We start from the raw sequence: 19,135 nt of genomic DNA, 5'->3' as shown, positions 1-19,135 counted from the left end.
GTGCAGACTCAATGACTATTAGTTTTCCAATTTATCACTAGATGACGCAAAACAACGTTTTCCCTTTTTTACCAGTTCCGTGGCATGTGGGGCGGGTGATGATGTGCGGCGGTATTCTCACCGCGGCAACTACTATCTCTTTCCGCAGGGTCACTAATTGTCTATTAGTACCCGTAGTCATCACTAGATGGCGCTAAATATTTTTTTTCCTTCCAATCTCGTGGCATGTGGTCACCAATAGATGGCGCTAAAACTAATTTCTCCTTCCAGTCTCGTGGCATGTGGGGCGGGTGATGCTGTGCGGCGGCATCCTCGCCGCGGCGCCGGTCTCGCTGCGCGGCCTGTCGCCGGCGCTGCCGCCCGCGCATGCGCCCGCCGCCTTCGCCGCCGCGCTCGTCATGCAAGCGCTACACGACCGCATCGATGATGACTCCAGCTTTCTAGGTTAGTGGGGATTTTTTTTAAGTAGTTACCGACAACAGCCAACAGATGGCTACTCGTCCGCATGGTGGATGACTCCAGGTTTCTAGGTTAGTGCAGTGCAATCCCATATAGTGTTATAGATCCACATTCGAGATAGTGGAGAAGGCATATTATGTGCCATTGTCAGTGGGCTAATCACGTGGGCTATCAGCTACGAAGTACCGATAATTACCGATAGATGGCAGTAGATGCGCTACATGATCCCATCGACGATGACTCTAGCTTTCTAGGTTAGTGCGGTTTATTTTATCAGCCACGAAGTACCGGCCATTATCAATAGATGGCAGTGGAAGCACAAGCAGTAAAAAAAATTAGTTATAAACAACAACATATCATCTATGTTTATCAGCTAAGTTGCAACCTTGCAACATAACTGCAACGTATAGAAATTTTCAATTGTTACTGTTGTGCAGATGTCTATGCCTGCCAGGGCTGCCAGGCCAAACCCGATCTGCACCTTCCCCTTTAAAGTGAGGATGAGCTACCACTTTTACACCTCCAATCTTAAATACCTACCTACTCTACCGTCATCGCCTTAGTTACTGTATGTAAAAGTACAGTTGACACGGCACTAGAGGAGTCATAGCATGCCATGACCATGATTCACCAGATTGTCACGACACACCCAAAAAGAGTGCATCATTTGAATGTAAAAATATACAAAAATGCAATCCTTTTCCCCATTTCACCCACGCGTTGGCCCCAGGTCAGTTATCGTTATCATTAAAATCGTGTGACATGTCAACCGGATTTATACCCGTAAGGCCCGCAGGGTGGGCCGGTCGCTATACAATACGCTCGTTACCTATGTTTGCGATTATGACGTGTAACTTTACTGTTTATTTGTTACGATTATTTTATTATTAGATAAGGGCTTCATTGTTGAGGCTTTCTAATGAAATGGGGTCATTTAATTAGCGGGTGGCTTAGGGGTGTGACTTTATTAGTCCTTTAATGTGTATGGCTTTGTCTTGAATAACATTTTATTATTATATCGAATCTACAATGACAGAATTATCACGAAATCAATAAAATATGAAACAGGTACATTTACTTAATTTAAAATACGTAATACCTATTTACGAAGAATTTCATAAATTACCTGTGTAGGTAAGCTACTTACCAAGTTCTTTGTTATAAAATCAATAAGCTACATCTAAATTGTCATTACAAAGGTACAAAGTTAAGGTTGAAGGTTTACGTGTACCCAGTATGCTTCATAGTAAAAGCACATTCAACGTATGTCTCTGTAAGTAAAATGTAGGTAGTTTTTGAATAATCAATCGAATGCTTCATAGTTACTCGTTTTATAATTATTTTATTCAAACTGTAATAAGTACCCACAAGGTCAGATTGTAGAGTTCATTAGAAAATCGTTAGTATAAGGCACGTGCACCTACAACTAGGAAATCTCATTTCTTGTTGAATTTTATCGATCATTTTGATAATTTTACGTAGGTAATTATTCGGTAGACCTACCTGTCAGTGTAAGTACCTACTGTTTACACAATAAAACCATTCCCACCGCAATTATACTGTCCCCGTCTAATGGAAAATATTACGTGCCTCCAGCTATAATCCTCCAAAATTTAAACTCAATAGAAACTATTTCTGATGATGCCAAAAATTAGTCGTGAAATAGTCATAAATAGTCGTGTTTTCCAAAAAAATAGTCGTATCATACTTTCGGAGTTAGAGCTATACTTTATGGAGGATTATAGCTGGAGGTCTCCAGCTATAATCCTCCAGCCTCTGCAGAACAAACGGTAAGGCCTATCGACTTGGTTAAGGTCTCAAAAAATAGTCGTGAAATAGTCGTAATGACATGCCAAATTTCAGAAATAGTCGTCCAAAGATAGCAGAGATATAAAGGTACTTTGCTGCAGCCCTGGTGGAGGATTATAGCTGGAGGTTTTGAAAATATCGAATATCTTTGGAACTACTATGACTATCGGTTTGAATTATGTCTCAAAAAATAGTCGTGAAATAGTCGCTTCTATTTATTATAATTTTAAGCTTGATAAAAGCTGTTAAATAATGATATCAAATTCTTCATACAAATCAAAGTGGACGAGAATGCCAAAGCGAGCCAGTACACAAAAATAATAGCACTGAATACAAAAATAAAAGCAATAGCATTGAATTACTCATGTCGAATTTATCTATAAATCATTTATTTCGTCATACTTTGCATCAATAGTATCTAAACGAATCTTTGGTATGACATTTTATTCCTTTTGCTCTTAGCATTTACCTTACTGTGTACAGAGAAAACGTATGCCAATACACGCACACATTTATCTCTGTTATCTTGAAAAACGATAGCGTTGACGACTACGGCGATGTAGTACCTAGGTCAGTTATTGTCATCCCTTACTATCCCGTGATCAGACAAATATTGCTATCCTTGTCTCCTTTCTAACCGGCATAGAACGCGTGAGCGACTGCGTCACCGGTAACATCTTGACAAGCTATAGCAAACCGGTATTTATTACGTCCCTTATTTGACCGCCGCCGCGCGCCGCCACCGGTGAAGTTGGGGTTAGTATTTTGCATGTTTTGTTTGATAATTTGTTTACAATTTAGTGCAAACTATGGTCACGATCGGTATTATTGTTGGTTGTTAAAATATTGTGAGTGCTCTGTATGCAAATGAATATTCAAGATGTTCTAAAAGATATAAGTGGATGCAGATAAGAGTATTTAGCGAGTGCTATGTTTGAATATTTGCAAGTAAGTATCCTTTTTAATACTCAATATCAAAGCAAGCCATCCCATTTTGTTATGCTCAGCTTATTTATTAACATGATTTTTTATTGAAGTATCGTAGCCAAATTATTTTTTAATATCTATGCTTAATATGTATGGGGATTGTTATTCAATTAGTAATTTTAAACTATGAGCTAGTAAATTGTGCATACATGCAATCAAGGCATTCATGTATATATCTTAGTAGATACGAAAATATGTGGGTATCATCTATTACCTACATATGGTAGTCCTGGTTAAATGTGGATATTTACCCCTCAATAGCAAAAAAAGGCGTTATTGTTTGTATTTCTGAATGAAACTAGGCAAATAAATATATGTATAAAAAAAAAATTATGTGTAACCTACCTATAAGCCTACCCATTATTATTTCAGGTGAAAACACAGCCTATCGATGTAATGCGCCGATAAACTATCATGACTGCATTGATGTAATGCGCTAAAAAACTGCAATGGCTCCGAATACATGATTACCAGATAAATCCTAGGTAAGAATTTATCACTATTTTCATATGGTATTGTGCTTATACTATGATACAGTGTTGTGGTGCTGAAGTTGATAAAGTTATAACAGCCAATTTACTTGTCAAAACTCATTTGTACCTATCAGTTACAAGCGACAAAAACGTGTTTCTGAACTAAATACCTATGTAAGTAATTCACACCCTGTGAAATTTCATACAAGTTTCAAACGCACCGTCCGACCAAACCGGTTTTGGACAAAAGCCAAATTGTTTACTCAGCTATCTCTTTCGCTCAAAAACAATAGAGGTCGGTTATGGGACATACCTATATATTGAAAAAAGCGAATACACTAATGAACAGTATTTCTACTCTACCCTTTTCGCACAAAAGTTCGCAGTTTCAAGTTATTGTTGCAATAAGTTACTGATAAGAAATTTTACTCCACTGTTTGCTGTGGTCTCCAAATGACACTAAATTACCAAACAAATAGTCTAGGTGAAATAACATTATTACTACTCGTATCTACCTACTCGTATATCATATATATATGTATATAATATTAAAAAAAAAAACAAATATTTTTATTAATAAGACGTTAATTTGCCTTATTTTTTTTTCAGCGCAGCTTACGTGTGTTCTTCAATAACGTCGCAAGCTACAGTGGCTGTTCATAATTTTTGCAAGTTCTACACCTACAGGATTCAGTTATCTGGGCATTATAGATACCCTATTATCACCTACGAAGTTATTTAGGTATATTTATTAAAACCATTATACAAGGTGTTGCAAAAAGGGTATACTAAGCCGAATGCTACATGTGTAGCATGGTATATCTAAGCCTGAAACTGAAATCAGAATTTAAATATTCGCGAAAAAAATATATCTTTCGGCCTGTGATTGTAATTAAATGAGTTATATTTCATTATGACAATAACCGTGATTATACTTACCTAAACCTACTAATGAACAATCTGTGATTACTTTAACTTAAGCTTATTATGATACAGGGCTAGAAAATAATTATTTTTAAATAGTGAAATAACTACATATTTAAGTTCATACCATGTTTTTTTATTGAACTACGTCAATATTATATTATTACTTAGCAATAAACCAACTGTGATTATTTTAAATTAAACTAAATATGTTTATAGGTAATAGTCAAATAATACTGAGATAATTGTATGAAACCTAATCTACCTAAAGATTGTTTAATGAATAACTTAAGGGGTACAATTTAAATCGTCACCAAAAAAACTTTTTGTACGCTAAGGTTTAGCACCAATAAAATTGATTAGGACCATATTAATTAAACTTAAACCAAAACTGAGATACCCAAACAATAACGTTTACGTTCCAAAATAAATAAACACGCCCCAAAATAATTGTAAGTTTACAATAGAAAATCTTTTTCGTCGCCAAAACGGATAAATCATCACCAAATTATGCTATACTAAAATAAAAACATTGACACCAAAACTAAGTGTTCCATATTTTTTATATCACCAAATTATCCTACCCAAAAACACACACAGATAGACAGGTAGGTAGATAGATAGATTCTACATGTATGCATACGACCACTCGCTTTTCGCTGTACATGTATGTATAATATGTATTTACGTGATAGGTCGCACCTTATCGTAATTTTTAACGATTTCAATGCACTTACACACATAGGGTTCATCTAGATTCTAGATATGCAGGTTTCCTCACGATGTTTTCCGTCACCGTAAAAGTCCGTGAGACTTACCTATCATCATCATCATCATCATCAGCCAATAATCATCCACTGCTGGACATAGGCCTCTCCCAAGGAGCGCCACAACACTCGGTCCTCGGCCTTCCTCATCCAACCACTACAGGCTACCCGCCTAAGGTCGTCACGCCACGCCCACGCTGCGTTTGCCTGTTCGTGGTCTCCACTAGAGAACTCGTCTACTCCAAACAGAACAGCATTATTTGTGTGATCCCGGGATAGTCGACTGGAAGAGATCGCGTTGAGGCGATAAGTCCGCCCTTGTATACTAGTCAAGTTTAATTCTCTCCATTTTTTTACTGTTATACCTATGTATATTGTATACAATAAAGTGTTTAAATAAAAATAAATAAATAGTAAGGGACGTAATAAATACCGCTTTGCTATTGCTTGTCAAGATGCAACTGGTGACACGTTCGCTCACGCGTTCTATGCGTGCGATGCATGCCGGATAGAAAGGAGACAAGGATAGCAATATTTTTCTGATTACGGGATAGTAAGGGATGACAATAACTGACCTAGGTACTACATCGCCGTAGTCGTCATCGCTATCGTTTTTCAAGATAACAGAGATAAATGTGTGCGTGTATAGGCATACGTTTTCTCTGTACACAGTAAGGTAAAGGCTAAGAGCAAAAGCAATAAAATGTCATACCAAAGATTCGTTTAGATACTATTGATGCAAAGTATGACGAAATAAATGATTTATAGATAAATTCGACATGAGTACTTCAATGCTACGGTGCTATTATTTTTGTGTACTGGCTCGCTTTGGCATTCTCGTCCACTTTGATTTGTATGAATAATTTGATATCATTATTTAACAGCTTTTATCAAGCTTAAAATTATAATAAATAGAAGCGACTATTTCACGACTATTTTTTGAGACATAATTCAAACCGATAGTCATAGTAGTTCCAAAGATATTCGATATTTTCAAAACCTCCAGCTATAATCCTCCACCAGGGCTGCAGCAAAGTACCTTTATATCTCTGCTATCTTTGGACGACTATTTCTGAAATTTGGCATGTCATTACGACTATTTCACGACTATTTTTTGAGACCTTAACCAAGTCGATAGGCCTTACCGTTTGTTCTGCAGAGGCTGGAGGATTATAGCTGGAGACCTCCAGCTATAATCCTCCATAAAGTATAGCTCTAACTCCGAAAGTATGATACGACTATTTTTTTGGAAAACACGACTATTTATGACTATTTCACGACTAATTTTTGGCATCATCAGAAATAGTTTCTATTGAGTTTAAATTTTGGAGGATTATAGCTCGAGGGACGTAAAATATTGACCAGCCAAAGCTAATAAAATACCATCACTCATAATATCACTTAAGTTGCCATCCCTGGCTAACGTATACCCAAAAATAGTACACTATACCGCACCGTTGTTATGCGTCACGCGAGGCAGCCCTATCGGCAGACATCTTGGCGCCTCCCCGCCCCCGCGCCCCTCGCCTCACCCCCGCCGTCTGCACCGTGGATTCACCTGCTCGTCTCTATGCGGCCCTGGTACTTTGGTTGGAAGTGTAGAGTGGGATTGTGGGGGGTGGATGATTTGAACTTCCGACTTGATCTTACTAGATAATGTAAAATCAAAATCGTTTCATCTGGTACATGCGTGTAGTATAGTACATTCTGGTTCAAAGTTATTATACCTACTTACTTACCTGCTTTTTCGTGAAAATAGTACAACTTGTACAATGAGAGACAATCAAATGCTCTCTGTGAGGGATCAGGTTTCTTTGGCGCAGACTGTACATATCTGTAAAATATAAATGAAGGAAATCATATCATTTTTTCTAAGTATACAATGAAGTACATAAGTGTCTCCTACCCCTACTCAAAATGTCTGTGACATTTCGTAACTTAGTGCTAAGTACCAAAGTCTAGACTGCAGACCGAAGAACTTGTAAACAAACAAAAAGCAACAATAACATTAATGAGTTGGTCATAATAATTATGAATAATTCATGAATACCTACTATCGGTCACATCTGTTGGAAAATCAATAGACGATAGGTTAAATGTAGAGAACATGTACATATTATACCGCAAAGGCAAATGTAGCTATTTAGAGTGGGACGCCCTTTGCATCCAGCTAAACAGTGGCTGAACCATCGTATCTAGTGGCCTACCCTGGGGACAGGAGCAGGACTAAATCCATCAATGCTGATACTTATAGTCTGCCAAGAAGATACCTTCACCTCCAAATAAGTTAATTTAGCTGAAAACCACCAACACCAATATGATTATTTTTTGACAAGCATACACAATTGATTGTTTCTTTCAAAACGTGAAATAATTAAATCAGGGGAGTCAGATATCTTCTAGGCTGACTGTACTATACAAGACATGTAGGTAAGTACATAGCTAATAGAACACTGTGAAAAATTACACCACACAATAAACGAATGAACCAATAACAATAGGTTCTCGATTCATCAGATAATAAGATCAAGCAAAAAATACTTATATCAAATTATACCAAGGTCTATTCTGCAGCTAATTTTCATACAGTTTTTTTTAATACAAAGAGAAACTTGAGTCTAGGTCGTGTTGCGTAACTCAACTGCAAAGTCGACCGGGTCACGACACGACAGGTTTAAAGTGAAATTCATAGGAAACTATTTAGATTCGGAAACCCCACGTGGGGGCGCCACTGTGTCGGCTATTGACGCATCGCCTGTACTGGGAACTGAAACTTTCAGGCGTGGATATTTATTTTATTATGGTTTAAAACTAGTGAGCAATAAGTGATAATATAATTATTATTGGTTGTAATCACAGACATGTATGATGGTCATATCTAAGGTCTGTGTTTGTAATGTTGGTACCTAGCTTGAGGTGACTCAAAAGTGAGTCACCCGATTTTCGCTGTACATAATATATTATTATGTTTGTACTCATGTAGGTAATAATAGACTCCGCGCCAAATTAAGTACCATATTTTTTTCTAGAAGTAATTATTTATTATAAATATAACGTTTTATTACTTATGTATGTTAAAAATATCTGTAACTTACGTACATAGGTAGACGACACCATAGACCAGCTGAAGATTAGGGGCTTGGTTTGTCACGTGTGTCGATGAACCGATTCTAGGTCAATCTAAAGTTGACGAACCCACCAGCCAAATAGAACCTGGAATTAGATATCTTCAATAGACCTAATCCTTCAAGTTAGTAGTCTCCTACCATTACGTATAACTGCCTTCAAGTTAGTACTCTGCTATTAAGTATCTACTACATATTTATCTAGATAGCTAATTAGCTATATAACCTCACCATTGTCCTTAGGAAGATACTTTACTTCATCCACAAGCTAATACCATAAATCATTTGTCAAATTAATATTTACTAACTGAAACGGGCGCCTCCAGGCTTTCAGTCGCGATGACTCACCACTGAATCGCGGGAATCCCACTGAACAAACCTGAAACCATACTGATGTAACTACCTTCACAACGTAATGTAAAATGGCCCTTGATTGCAACGCTACAGGATTTAAACTGGCATGTTATGTTAGTTTTAAGTCTTGGAAAGTTAGGGCTAGTAATATCTGGATAGGTGAACCATAGTATGATGTGGCGTAGTGAGGTTTTCATGTGTTTTTCATTCGTGGAAGTAAAATTTGGTCACTGAAAGATCTTGGGGGTGTATAATGTGTCGGTTTAATAATTTGGCCATATTTTTCATTTACATTTTCAAGAAACCTGAAGTTCGCCGTTATAGTGAGTACCTATACACAGTCATTATGTTTTTGTACTGTAGGTTTTCCCGCCAGGTTGACAAGGTTTGTAACTCTGGCGCTTGCGCTGTTCGAATCCCGGCCGAGCCTAAGCAGCTATTTGTATATACATATATGTATCCTATACAGGATGTTGTAAAAAAAACAAAGTTTTCCACCAAGAGCTTTTTATTACTTACGTGAATTTTTAAATTTCAAAAAGTGTAGAACAAAAGTGGTTCTGAATGACCCCCTGAGTCACCCCCTTTCGGCTTAGTATACGATTTTTGCAAGACCCTTTACCTATCATTAGCATTAGCATTGTTTTATAAAACATTATTAAAATGAGTTTTCATTAAATTTTCACCTACAGTTAACCAGCCTAGCACTGAAAATATTTTCAATCCCGACCGTCCAATTTGTAAACATTTACTGAAATTTCATGCTCATATTATTATGTTCCACACACAACACAGAGCGCGTCCATCAAACATTCAGACCTATTTCAATATCCAGGGTCGATGACCTGCGGGTACATTGGGACATCGGAAGTGTGGCAGCGTGCGCGGTAGAGCGGCACACGTTACTTCATTGCCCAATCCGATGTTACTTGCGCCATTGATGGCACTGTGTACTGTACCACTTGGTCTGGAATCTGAATAATCTTAGTCGTATTTAAAGTTTTTATAAGTATCTTATATTCATTCGAAAGAAGAAGAGGCTACGAGTTCTTATTTTAGGATATTTAACTATTATAACACCCGTGCACTTAGTATTAATACCATAGTAGGAAAGGTTAAACATGCTAATCCGGAAAAGCCCAATGTTGACTATAACCCTATGATCTAACAGAGCATGGCTTCACTTCACATATCTTTCAGAAAGCATATAGGTAATATCCAAGATTGGAGATGCAGCAAGCAATCTCTGTTTTCAAATAATATTTTTTTATTAGGTAAAACGTAAATCTAGTAAATTTTAAATAACCTTTATGGACCCTAAACTCAATTTAGACAAGGTTTCATTTTATTGCGTTATTGAACTTTCGAACCGTCTTTTGCTGAACCTCCATAAAAATATGCTTTTATATTTCAGTCTGCTTTTTTACTGAAAATATTTCGGGCATTGTATTGGGGAATGCCAAAAAACGCTTTATCAGCAATTACATAAATGCCAAAATAGTTTCTCACGGTCGGTTAAAAAAATGGGTACTTTTAGTATTTTTTTTCTAGAAAGTGCCACTTACATGAACCAAGTGAGACTTGCTATACTTAAATGCTATATACGATACTACCTAATGTTTAACTTTGCACTCCAATAGATTCCTTTCTTAAAAGAAGAACTTCATATTCTTCTTCAATAAAACCTAGAACCGCCTTAGAACCTATAGAAGCTAGAATTCCTAGAGACATAGGGCGGCCGCCCGCCCCCCGTCACAGACCAAGCTCAGACCAAACGTCAGTACCAACCGGTCGGTGAACGAAGCCAGACGATTCGTGACTGGCGGAATTAAAAAAAAACTATTCCATTTTCAAAAACATCAAAATAAGTGCTTACGTGAAAAGATTAGAACTATTTCTGTTGGTGGCCAGTTGATTAATAATCTGTGAATGTTCCATTTTCAAAAAGTGCGCGCTTGAATACGCGGTAACGTTTAAAAAAATACGTTGATTAAAAATCGATTTGTGGCGCGTGGATTGGCTGCTACAGTGCTTTATTTATTATTTAACGTTTTAATGTTCTTGGTATTTTCTCGTTATTTAGCTGAATGTGTGTGTTTTGGAGCTGGGAAATTGGAATGTCAAATGTGGGGTGATTGATGGAGGTTGTGAGACGTACTCACCTACTTACTACCCTCTTAAGTATGTGATTTTCGGCATAAATATTTAGTTAATTAGGGGTTGAATGGGTAACTGGCATGCGTGTGGTCGTTTTGATATAATCTTAGCAGTGTAAGTGGACTTTTTGGTTCCTTTTCGACCGTAATTGTGAACGAATTATGGACACTATATGACTTGATTACTTACAGCTACATAGGTAATAAATGTGTGTAGTAGAGAAGTAGAGTAGAGACCATATTTAACAAAATTGGTTTCACTAACAATGCGTATTACGAAAACATATTTTAAAAACATAAATATTTACATGTACTTATACAATAAGCAGAGGCTATGGTTTAGCAGTCAGCACCGATGAATCAGCTCTTAGATATAAGAAGAGGGTACCCTGATAAACAGCTATGTTACCAACAAAGGTTGAAAAGTCAAACAGCTAGAGTTTTGGGTCAAATGAGTCATATTGCAGAATATTTGTGAAAAAAATGCAGCAAAATGCATTTGACATCACAAAATATATTTTAGGTTTAAAAAGTGACTTCTAGATATCTAGACAAAAAAAAAACAGTCGAACATAATTATACCTAATTCTAATCGTAAAGTTTTTAACCGACTTCAAAAAAGGAGGAGGTTCTCGATTCATCGGGATCTTTTTTTTGCATAAGTCATATGCATATTATCATAATTATTCCTTGCTTGAAATACTTAATAGAAAATAGTTAATTTCCTCAATTGAGTTTAAACAATGAAACGAAACGAGGATGATTCTTTTATGCCACTGTTAATGTTATGTCGAAAAAACTAAGTTTAATTGTTGAATGTGATGTAGGCATCTCCAATTATGTCGTGTGATTCTGTAGTAATTAGATTATACGGGTCTTTGTTCATATTTTTTAAGGTTCACATTAACTGATTGCTATACCTAAGTAGGTATAAATGATTTTTCACATATAAGTACTTACTCGTAAATTAAAGTAATATGAAAACAGCTAGCCAGTGTATGTTTCTACAGTTTTTGGACCATTTCATTAAAACTTTTAGAAAATTCCTAATATCTAACCTAAAAAATAACCAAAATAAAAACATAACATATTATTATTATATCCTAATCCTAATCCTAACTTAATATTATAAATGTGAAAGTAACTGTGTCTTTCTGTCTGTCTGTCTGTCTGTCTGTTACTCTTTCACGCCAAAACTAATGAACGGATTTGAATGAAATTTGGTATACATATGGTCTAGACCCTGAGAAAGAACATAGGCTACTTTTTATCCCGGAATTCCCACGGGAAAACTTTTTAAGGCGAAGCGAAGCTCGCGGGCACAGCTAGTACTTAAATAAAAAATAACTGGGCATTGTTTTCGCCGTAGAGTCGGTTATCGGGTCAGGCTATCCATCACACGACATTCATTCATTTCGGCCTAGCTTTGAGGGTTAGTCTAGCTTAACAAAAAACTAACGAACGAAAGCAGTCATGCAATAAGTACGTTTAATACAACGACATAGAGTCGTGAATAGCGGCCGCGCTGTGTCACTTAGTGCCAATTTCTCCAATGTCGGTTATCTAACCGACAGGGATTGATTTATAAATTAAACGTCATCTCCATATAAAATTCATGACAGATGTGTCAAAAGTTAACCACTACTCCCTGGTTATGCTCCAACCGAGAATGGAGAAATTGGCACTTAGGGCCAGTTTTTTGATCCGTGGTCAACTTTAACCATTGGTCAACTCACTTGTCAAGCATGACAGCTGCATACAATTTTGGATGATTTTTAACTAATGGTCACCATTTTTGACCAATGGTTGAGTTAACTAGGGATCAAAAAACTGGCCCTTAATCTCGTGTATGGTAGAGTGACCTCCAGCCGCTATACTCTATTTGCTATTGGACATGAATTGTATTTAATTTCACTACAATTTATTTGGTTTACGTTACATTGTTGTGACCTTTTGTTACTTTGTAAAAGTGAGAAATTGGAGTAGGTAATTAAGATAAAGTAGCTGATATACTTAATAAGATTGCATCTTAAGTGTACTTGAGTACATAGGTTATATACATGTGTGTAATATGAATGAGAACATAACATAAACCTAACATACTTAAATGACACTAACTTTAACAGAAACATGTTGATAAAAAAACTACCATGATGAATTAATACTAACATAAACTATAAGTACCTAGTTAGGTAAGTATATATAAGTTAGGTAAGTAATTATATCCTAACTAATATTATAAATGCGAAAGTAACTGTGTCTGTCTGTCTGTCTGTCTGTCTGTTACTCTTTCACGCCAAAACTACTGAACGGATTTGAATGAAATTTGGTATACATACGGTCTACAACATGGGAAAGAACATAGGCTACTTTTTATCCCGGAATTCCCACGGTAAAACTTTTTAAGGCGAAGCGAAGCGCGCGGGGACAGCTAGTAGTATATAGTTCTAAGCTATATTTAGAGAAACATAATCATATTTGTAATCTAATACCGACTACAACCCAATATCAAGGATATTTTATATCTCAATTCTGCCGACTTCGGAATACATCGGATATCGTACAGAAGTATATTTTATAAACCTTTCATATTTACATTTGGTACAAACAAACATGGCGGAAAATGAATTTGCTTTCAGTCAGCTGTCGTAAACTGGCTCGAACCCGGGACTTGCTCGTAAACCTCTCACAAATGGGTCGCGGGCGCGAAGTCCCAGGTTTGGTTCCTGGTTATTGACCTTCATTGAGTGTTTATACTTTTATACTCTTCAACTCTTTATGTTGTTATATTATGTTTCATTAGTTTGGTCTTTTAGGTTTGTTTCAATAGTAAATTAAAAAGTTATCAGAGGAATGTGTTTTCAGTCTTCAAGGCAACATCAAAGTTATTCCTTAGATACCTACCTATAATAGTTAAAGCGAATATGCTTTAACTTATTTTGAAACCTAGTGAACGTATCCTTCTAAAATTATCATCGTCATTACATAAATGAGCAATAGATAATTTTAAATTGAATAAATATGCAAAAGAATTATCTTTTTAGACTAAACATTAACTTTCTTTTTCGTTATTGGCAGATTAGCATACTTATTGATTAACTTGCAATTTCATTAACTTGATAGAATACATAATAATATAATGTGATCTTTGGTTAGATGTAAATAAGAACCATTCAGTTATGAGAAATACCTACCTACCTATCTTTATCTAAGTTTTAAACCACCATTTTTCTCAATACTATGCATATTATGCATATTATGCACTCACGACTGTAATCCCCGAAGGGGTAGTCAGAGGTGGCTCACAATAGTCACAATTCTCACAAAGCGAGCCACCCACTTTTCGCAGCACATTTGTACTCACGTGATAGGTTGCGAACCATATCGCCGTTTGGGATAAGTACGTACAATGCACTTAGGATACACATCTAGAATCTAGATGTGCAGGTTTCCTCACGATGTTTTCCATCACCGTGATATTATTGTGCTTAAACTTTATTGAAATAATTCATTGGTACAGGCCAGGATTTGAACCCACGGCGTCTCGATTGAGAGGACGAGGCCTTATCCATTACGCCACCACCGATCTCAATACTAAGCATCGTGAGATTCGAAACTATGAAACTAGGACTTCCAAGACCACTACAAGGTCCATAATTTACTATGTATGTAGGTATAGTAAGTACTTAAGTATCAAAAATTGCAATCAATCAGACTGATCTCACGTAATAATAGCCCGAACAATTATATTTCCTTCGATCAACACTAAAGATAATTTAACAATAACTTGAGATTTTAACTTCATTTACAATACGACTATTGCACAATATGAGAAGGCGCGTTTACACTAGGAATATGCTGTTAGTAATAAATACACTGTTCCTGTACCTACCATAATATCTATCTAATTGAAGCGACGTCTCTAAGTAATATTGGTTTACGAATGCTTCGGTGGTGGTAAGGAAGCACTTATAAGTATGAGTAAATAGTACTTATATGGAATCATAATTTTTAAAAATCATTAAACTAGACATAGGCGCCCAGTCATAAATTGAAATAAATACCTATAATGGTAACATGTCAAGTGAAACAATGCATTTACTTACACAGTTTCTAGAGCTTGAACCCCATTCACCTCACCTATTCTGCTCGCGAGCGCATAATATTATTATGTTCGTTCGCCCGGTGTAAACGCCACAGATCTCCGCAATTAGATCATACTCTGCGATTATTTACTCTGCTCAAGGCTGTTCGTTACTCGCGTCACTCAGAATAATGATAATGAGTCATTCTGTGAGATATTGCTGTTTTAACTGCTACCTTTAGGTGCTAAAGTGCATAGGGATTAAGATTTAGACCTTGATTGTAGAATGAATTATGAAAGAACTAGATTTGGCCTGTGATTTTTGTCTACGCTTTTTCCAAAAATGAACGATGATAAATGGGTAATGGCTTAATTTTTAGGTTTACTGTATTATACTATACGTGTAACATCAGGTTTTAATAAGAATAAAACAAAAACATATAGGTACCTACATAATATAAATTTTAATAATTCTTAAAGGTAAAGGAACCTATCGCCAAATCTGTCCGAGAAATTCCTCTCTAACCCACTCATACTGTAACTTACTCCTACAAGTAGGTAGTAACGAAATTGCAAAAACAGCCGCTCAGTTGTTACAAAAAAAAAACAGCAAACCGGACATTTCTCAAAAAGTCGCAACAACAGAACGAGCAGCAACACTCATTAATCGGCGCATGCGACGGCTAAACCGGGCCGTTTAACCGGTTACGCCGGAAAGAGTGTGTTTGTGTGTTTGTGTATGATTTTCACGATTGCGTTGCGACTCATCGTTTGGTTTCGCTAGTGTTTTCGGTTAAATAGAAATACCTCTATTATTTTGGGTACTAAAAATAAATCAATATACCTATTTTTTTTGTGATTTATAAGCTGCCGTTATCTGACTGATCCAGTTTTGTTAAAGTATAACTTTATTAATAACATAGCAACTCAAGAAAATAGTCTATAATATTAACATTTAAAGTACCTAAGTAGGTATCCGAAGAAAATGAAATGTCAGTCGACTTCAAACAACTTATTAACAACAATAACCTTAATTTCTCAACCACAAGTCGAAGATAACCCAGAATCTAGGAATCAAAATGGCGTCAAAGAACCGTGTTTTGAGAAACTAAGTACTTACTAAATTACAGCCTGACTAGTCAATTTACCACTATGTACTGCCACTTCACAAGATGACGTGTGATGAACCAAATTGGATTATATACCAAATCACTGTGACCGGCTCGCTGCCTACTTATTATACCAATTGGGAGCGAGTCAGATCGATGCGACCTACTGGTTTGAAAGCACACACACTCACGCCTTGTACTAATGTACTCCCTTGCGGGGTAGGCAGAGGTGCATTGCTGCACCCACTTTTCGCCAGAGTGTTATGTTAGTCCCAATGTAACAGGGGGCGGGCCTATTGCCATTTTACGGGCACATCCAAGACCCGAGAACAAATATATGTGTTTAAACAAATATCTGCCCCAGTCGGGAATCGAACCCGGGACCTTCGGCTCAGTAGTCAGGGTCACTAACCACTACGCCATTCGGTCGAGGTTTGAAAGAAAGAGAGAAAAAATATTTTAGTCACTGAAATGACTTCTTGAAAGTTCTATAAGATCCTTATGTTCAAAATTCAGTTAAACCAGGTTTATCTATCAATGTTTAATAATTAAATTGAATTGTAAGCCAATAGGAGATGACTTAGGTAGCTCGTCATTATAAACAACGTTAAGTCAAACACTTTTTAAAATTAGTTGTCGAATAATTTAGTTACTTACCATATGTGGTAAAACAGTCACGTGACTAACTTATGTACAATCTGACAGCAATACATTACTTAAATGGAATTCATAATTCTAAATTAATATGAATTTTATGAAGCCATTAAAGCCATTATATATTCACCCAAACATTCATACACTTGAAATTGAAATAGCAAATATGAATGAAACAAAGCGAAAACTATTTGTACCCTGACAAGGGATCCAATTAGATATAATTAATGCTTTCATTTGGAAATTCTCGGTTTTCAGGGATGCTTCGGAAAATGGCGTAGAGGTTAAAAGCCAACTTTTTATAATAAAACCTATACTTACCTAAGCTGTTGTTCAGTTAGTAGTCATAATATTTTATAAAAAGGACAGTATCGTCTGTCACTGTCAAAATGTAAGGCAAATTTGTCAGTTCCAAAAGTGACATTTGCTTTTTCCATAATGTTTGTGTAGATTCGAAAATAGTATCGAATCTTGTGATCGCTGCACTGATTGTTCCATTAGATATACTCGATAATTACTTAATACTTACCTACGTTTTATTTTTGAAAAGAAAGGCTACCATCCCCTACACCTACAACAAGGCTGTGGGATTTAATTTCAATTTAAAAGTGGCTCAACCAAAAAGCTTTGATTATATGTATATGGTCGAAACCAAAAAGGTATCAGGACCGAGTGTTCTAATTTCATATCCTACAGAACCGTCTTACCTAACCTGGTAAATTGTCTGGTTCGGACTTGACCTCTTTGTTGCAGTCGCATCGTAAATAAAATGAAAGTGAGAACAATATTATTCTCTCCTCCGTATAATGAGCAAGTTAACGATAAACTGAAATTAGTGGAAAAACTTTATAAGCCGTTTTACTATGTAAGCACTGAGTTCCCATACACAAAGACCGTCTTAAGATGCTTTTTATGCAAAATGTAATCGCTAGGTCGTTTTTGTTAATTTGCATTTTCTGTATGGTTTCGCGCTCTTACTAATACACAGCTAGTGTACCTGTAACTGTGTTTAAAAGTTTTCCCGTGGGAATTCCGGGATAAAAAGTAGCCTATGTTCTTTCCCAGGGTCTAGACCGTATGTATTCTAAATTTCATTCAAATCCGTTCAGTAGTTTTGGGGTGAAAGAGTACTCGTAACAGACAGACAGACACAGTTACTTTCGCATTTATAATATTAGCTAGGATGTAAAGCCAAATTCATGTAATAAGGCGAAGACAAAAATTAGAAAATTATTGTGGTCATTGTAAATACGCAGGGGCCATATGTTTATTATACAGAATGTTCAGTAAAACTAGGGACACAAGAAGGAACTATTGTCACGAATCCTTTACATCAGCAACTCAAATTTGTCAAAGAAATATCCACGCGCCAAAAAACGTCACCACAAACATGCCAAATTGGAAGCAAAGATATTTAAAATAATTCTATCTTATATTCCTCTATTTCAGTGACAATTTTATCGTGTGCACAAGACCTATAAACTAATAACAAATGCAAAGCAGTAAACTTAAATAGTGAAACGTCAGTGTTTTAGACGAAAATAGTGAAAATGTGCTAAAGTGTTGGACATAGGACTGTGTGAGTGACGTAGAGCCATGGGACTGCGGCGCAGTGAAAGTAAGTGCTATGTTAATAAGTGTATGTAACACTCTTTGTTTTTGTCAGTGATACTGTGTGATTCGAATGGTGAATGGTAATGAACAGTCACTGTCGCTAGTCTGCACATGAGTCTAATCTGAAATTAAGAATATTAAGATACGATTAATTAGGTATATGACTTTATTTTAAAGTTTTTTATTTATACTTATGAAAGATTATTTAGGTGCTCGAGAAAAAAATGCCATAATCATGATAAATGTAATGATAAAGATCATCCATATCCTAACTAATCCTAATCCTAACTAATATTATAAATGCGAAAGTAACTGTGTCTGTCTGTCTGTCTGTCTGTCTGTTACTCTTTCACGCCAAAACTACTGAACGGATTTGAATGAAATTTGGTATACATACGGTCTAGACCCTGGGAAAGAACATAGGCTACTTTTTATCCCGGAATGCCCACGGGAAAACTTTTTAAGGCGAAGCGAAGCGCTATCTGTCTGTTACTCTTTCACGCCAAAACTACTGAACGGATTTGAATGAAATTTGGTATACATACGGTCTAAACCCTGGGAAAGAACATAGGCTACTTTTTATCCCGGAATTCCCACGGGAAAACTTTTTAAGGCGAAGC

The 19,135-nt window shown here is 36.3% G+C and overlaps 1 protein-coding gene and 1 long non-coding RNA gene across 9 annotated transcripts in view; both read left to right on the top strand.

The window, feature by feature from the left end:
- Nucleotides 1–19,135, top strand: part of LOC105397390 (protein Fe65 homolog) — a 58,416-nt gene that overhangs the window by 10,654 nt on the left and 28,627 nt on the right. For 2 of the 8 annotated variants that reach the window (XM_048625265.1, XM_048625264.1), the window contains exon 2: nucleotides 271–444. In XM_048625265.1, coding sequence (XP_048481222.1) covers nucleotides 294–444 — 151 coding nt within the window. In that variant the 5' untranslated portion in view covers nucleotides 271–293. Of the gene's footprint in view, nucleotides 1–270; nucleotides 445–9,064; nucleotides 9,222–10,670; nucleotides 11,080–18,350; nucleotides 18,520–19,135 lie in introns of those variants that run through there. The other 6 variants (XM_048625271.1, XM_048625269.1, XM_048625270.1 and 3 more) reach the window with 6 other exon arrangements.
- LOC125489421 lies at nucleotides 2,514–4,582 on the top strand. The gene is made up of 3 exons (XR_007266979.1): nucleotides 2,514–3,024; nucleotides 3,628–3,740; nucleotides 4,338–4,582. It is a non-coding gene; the product is annotated as an uncharacterized LOC125489421 (long non-coding RNA).

The sequence above is a fragment of the Plutella xylostella genome, chromosome 14, assembly GCF_932276165.1.
Source record: "Plutella xylostella chromosome 14, ilPluXylo3.1, whole genome shotgun sequence".
NCBI classification, from domain to species: domain Eukaryota; kingdom Metazoa; phylum Arthropoda; class Insecta; order Lepidoptera; family Plutellidae; genus Plutella; species Plutella xylostella.
Note: the sequence above shows the minus strand (reverse complement) of the source record. Positions and strands in the feature narration are given on the sequence as shown.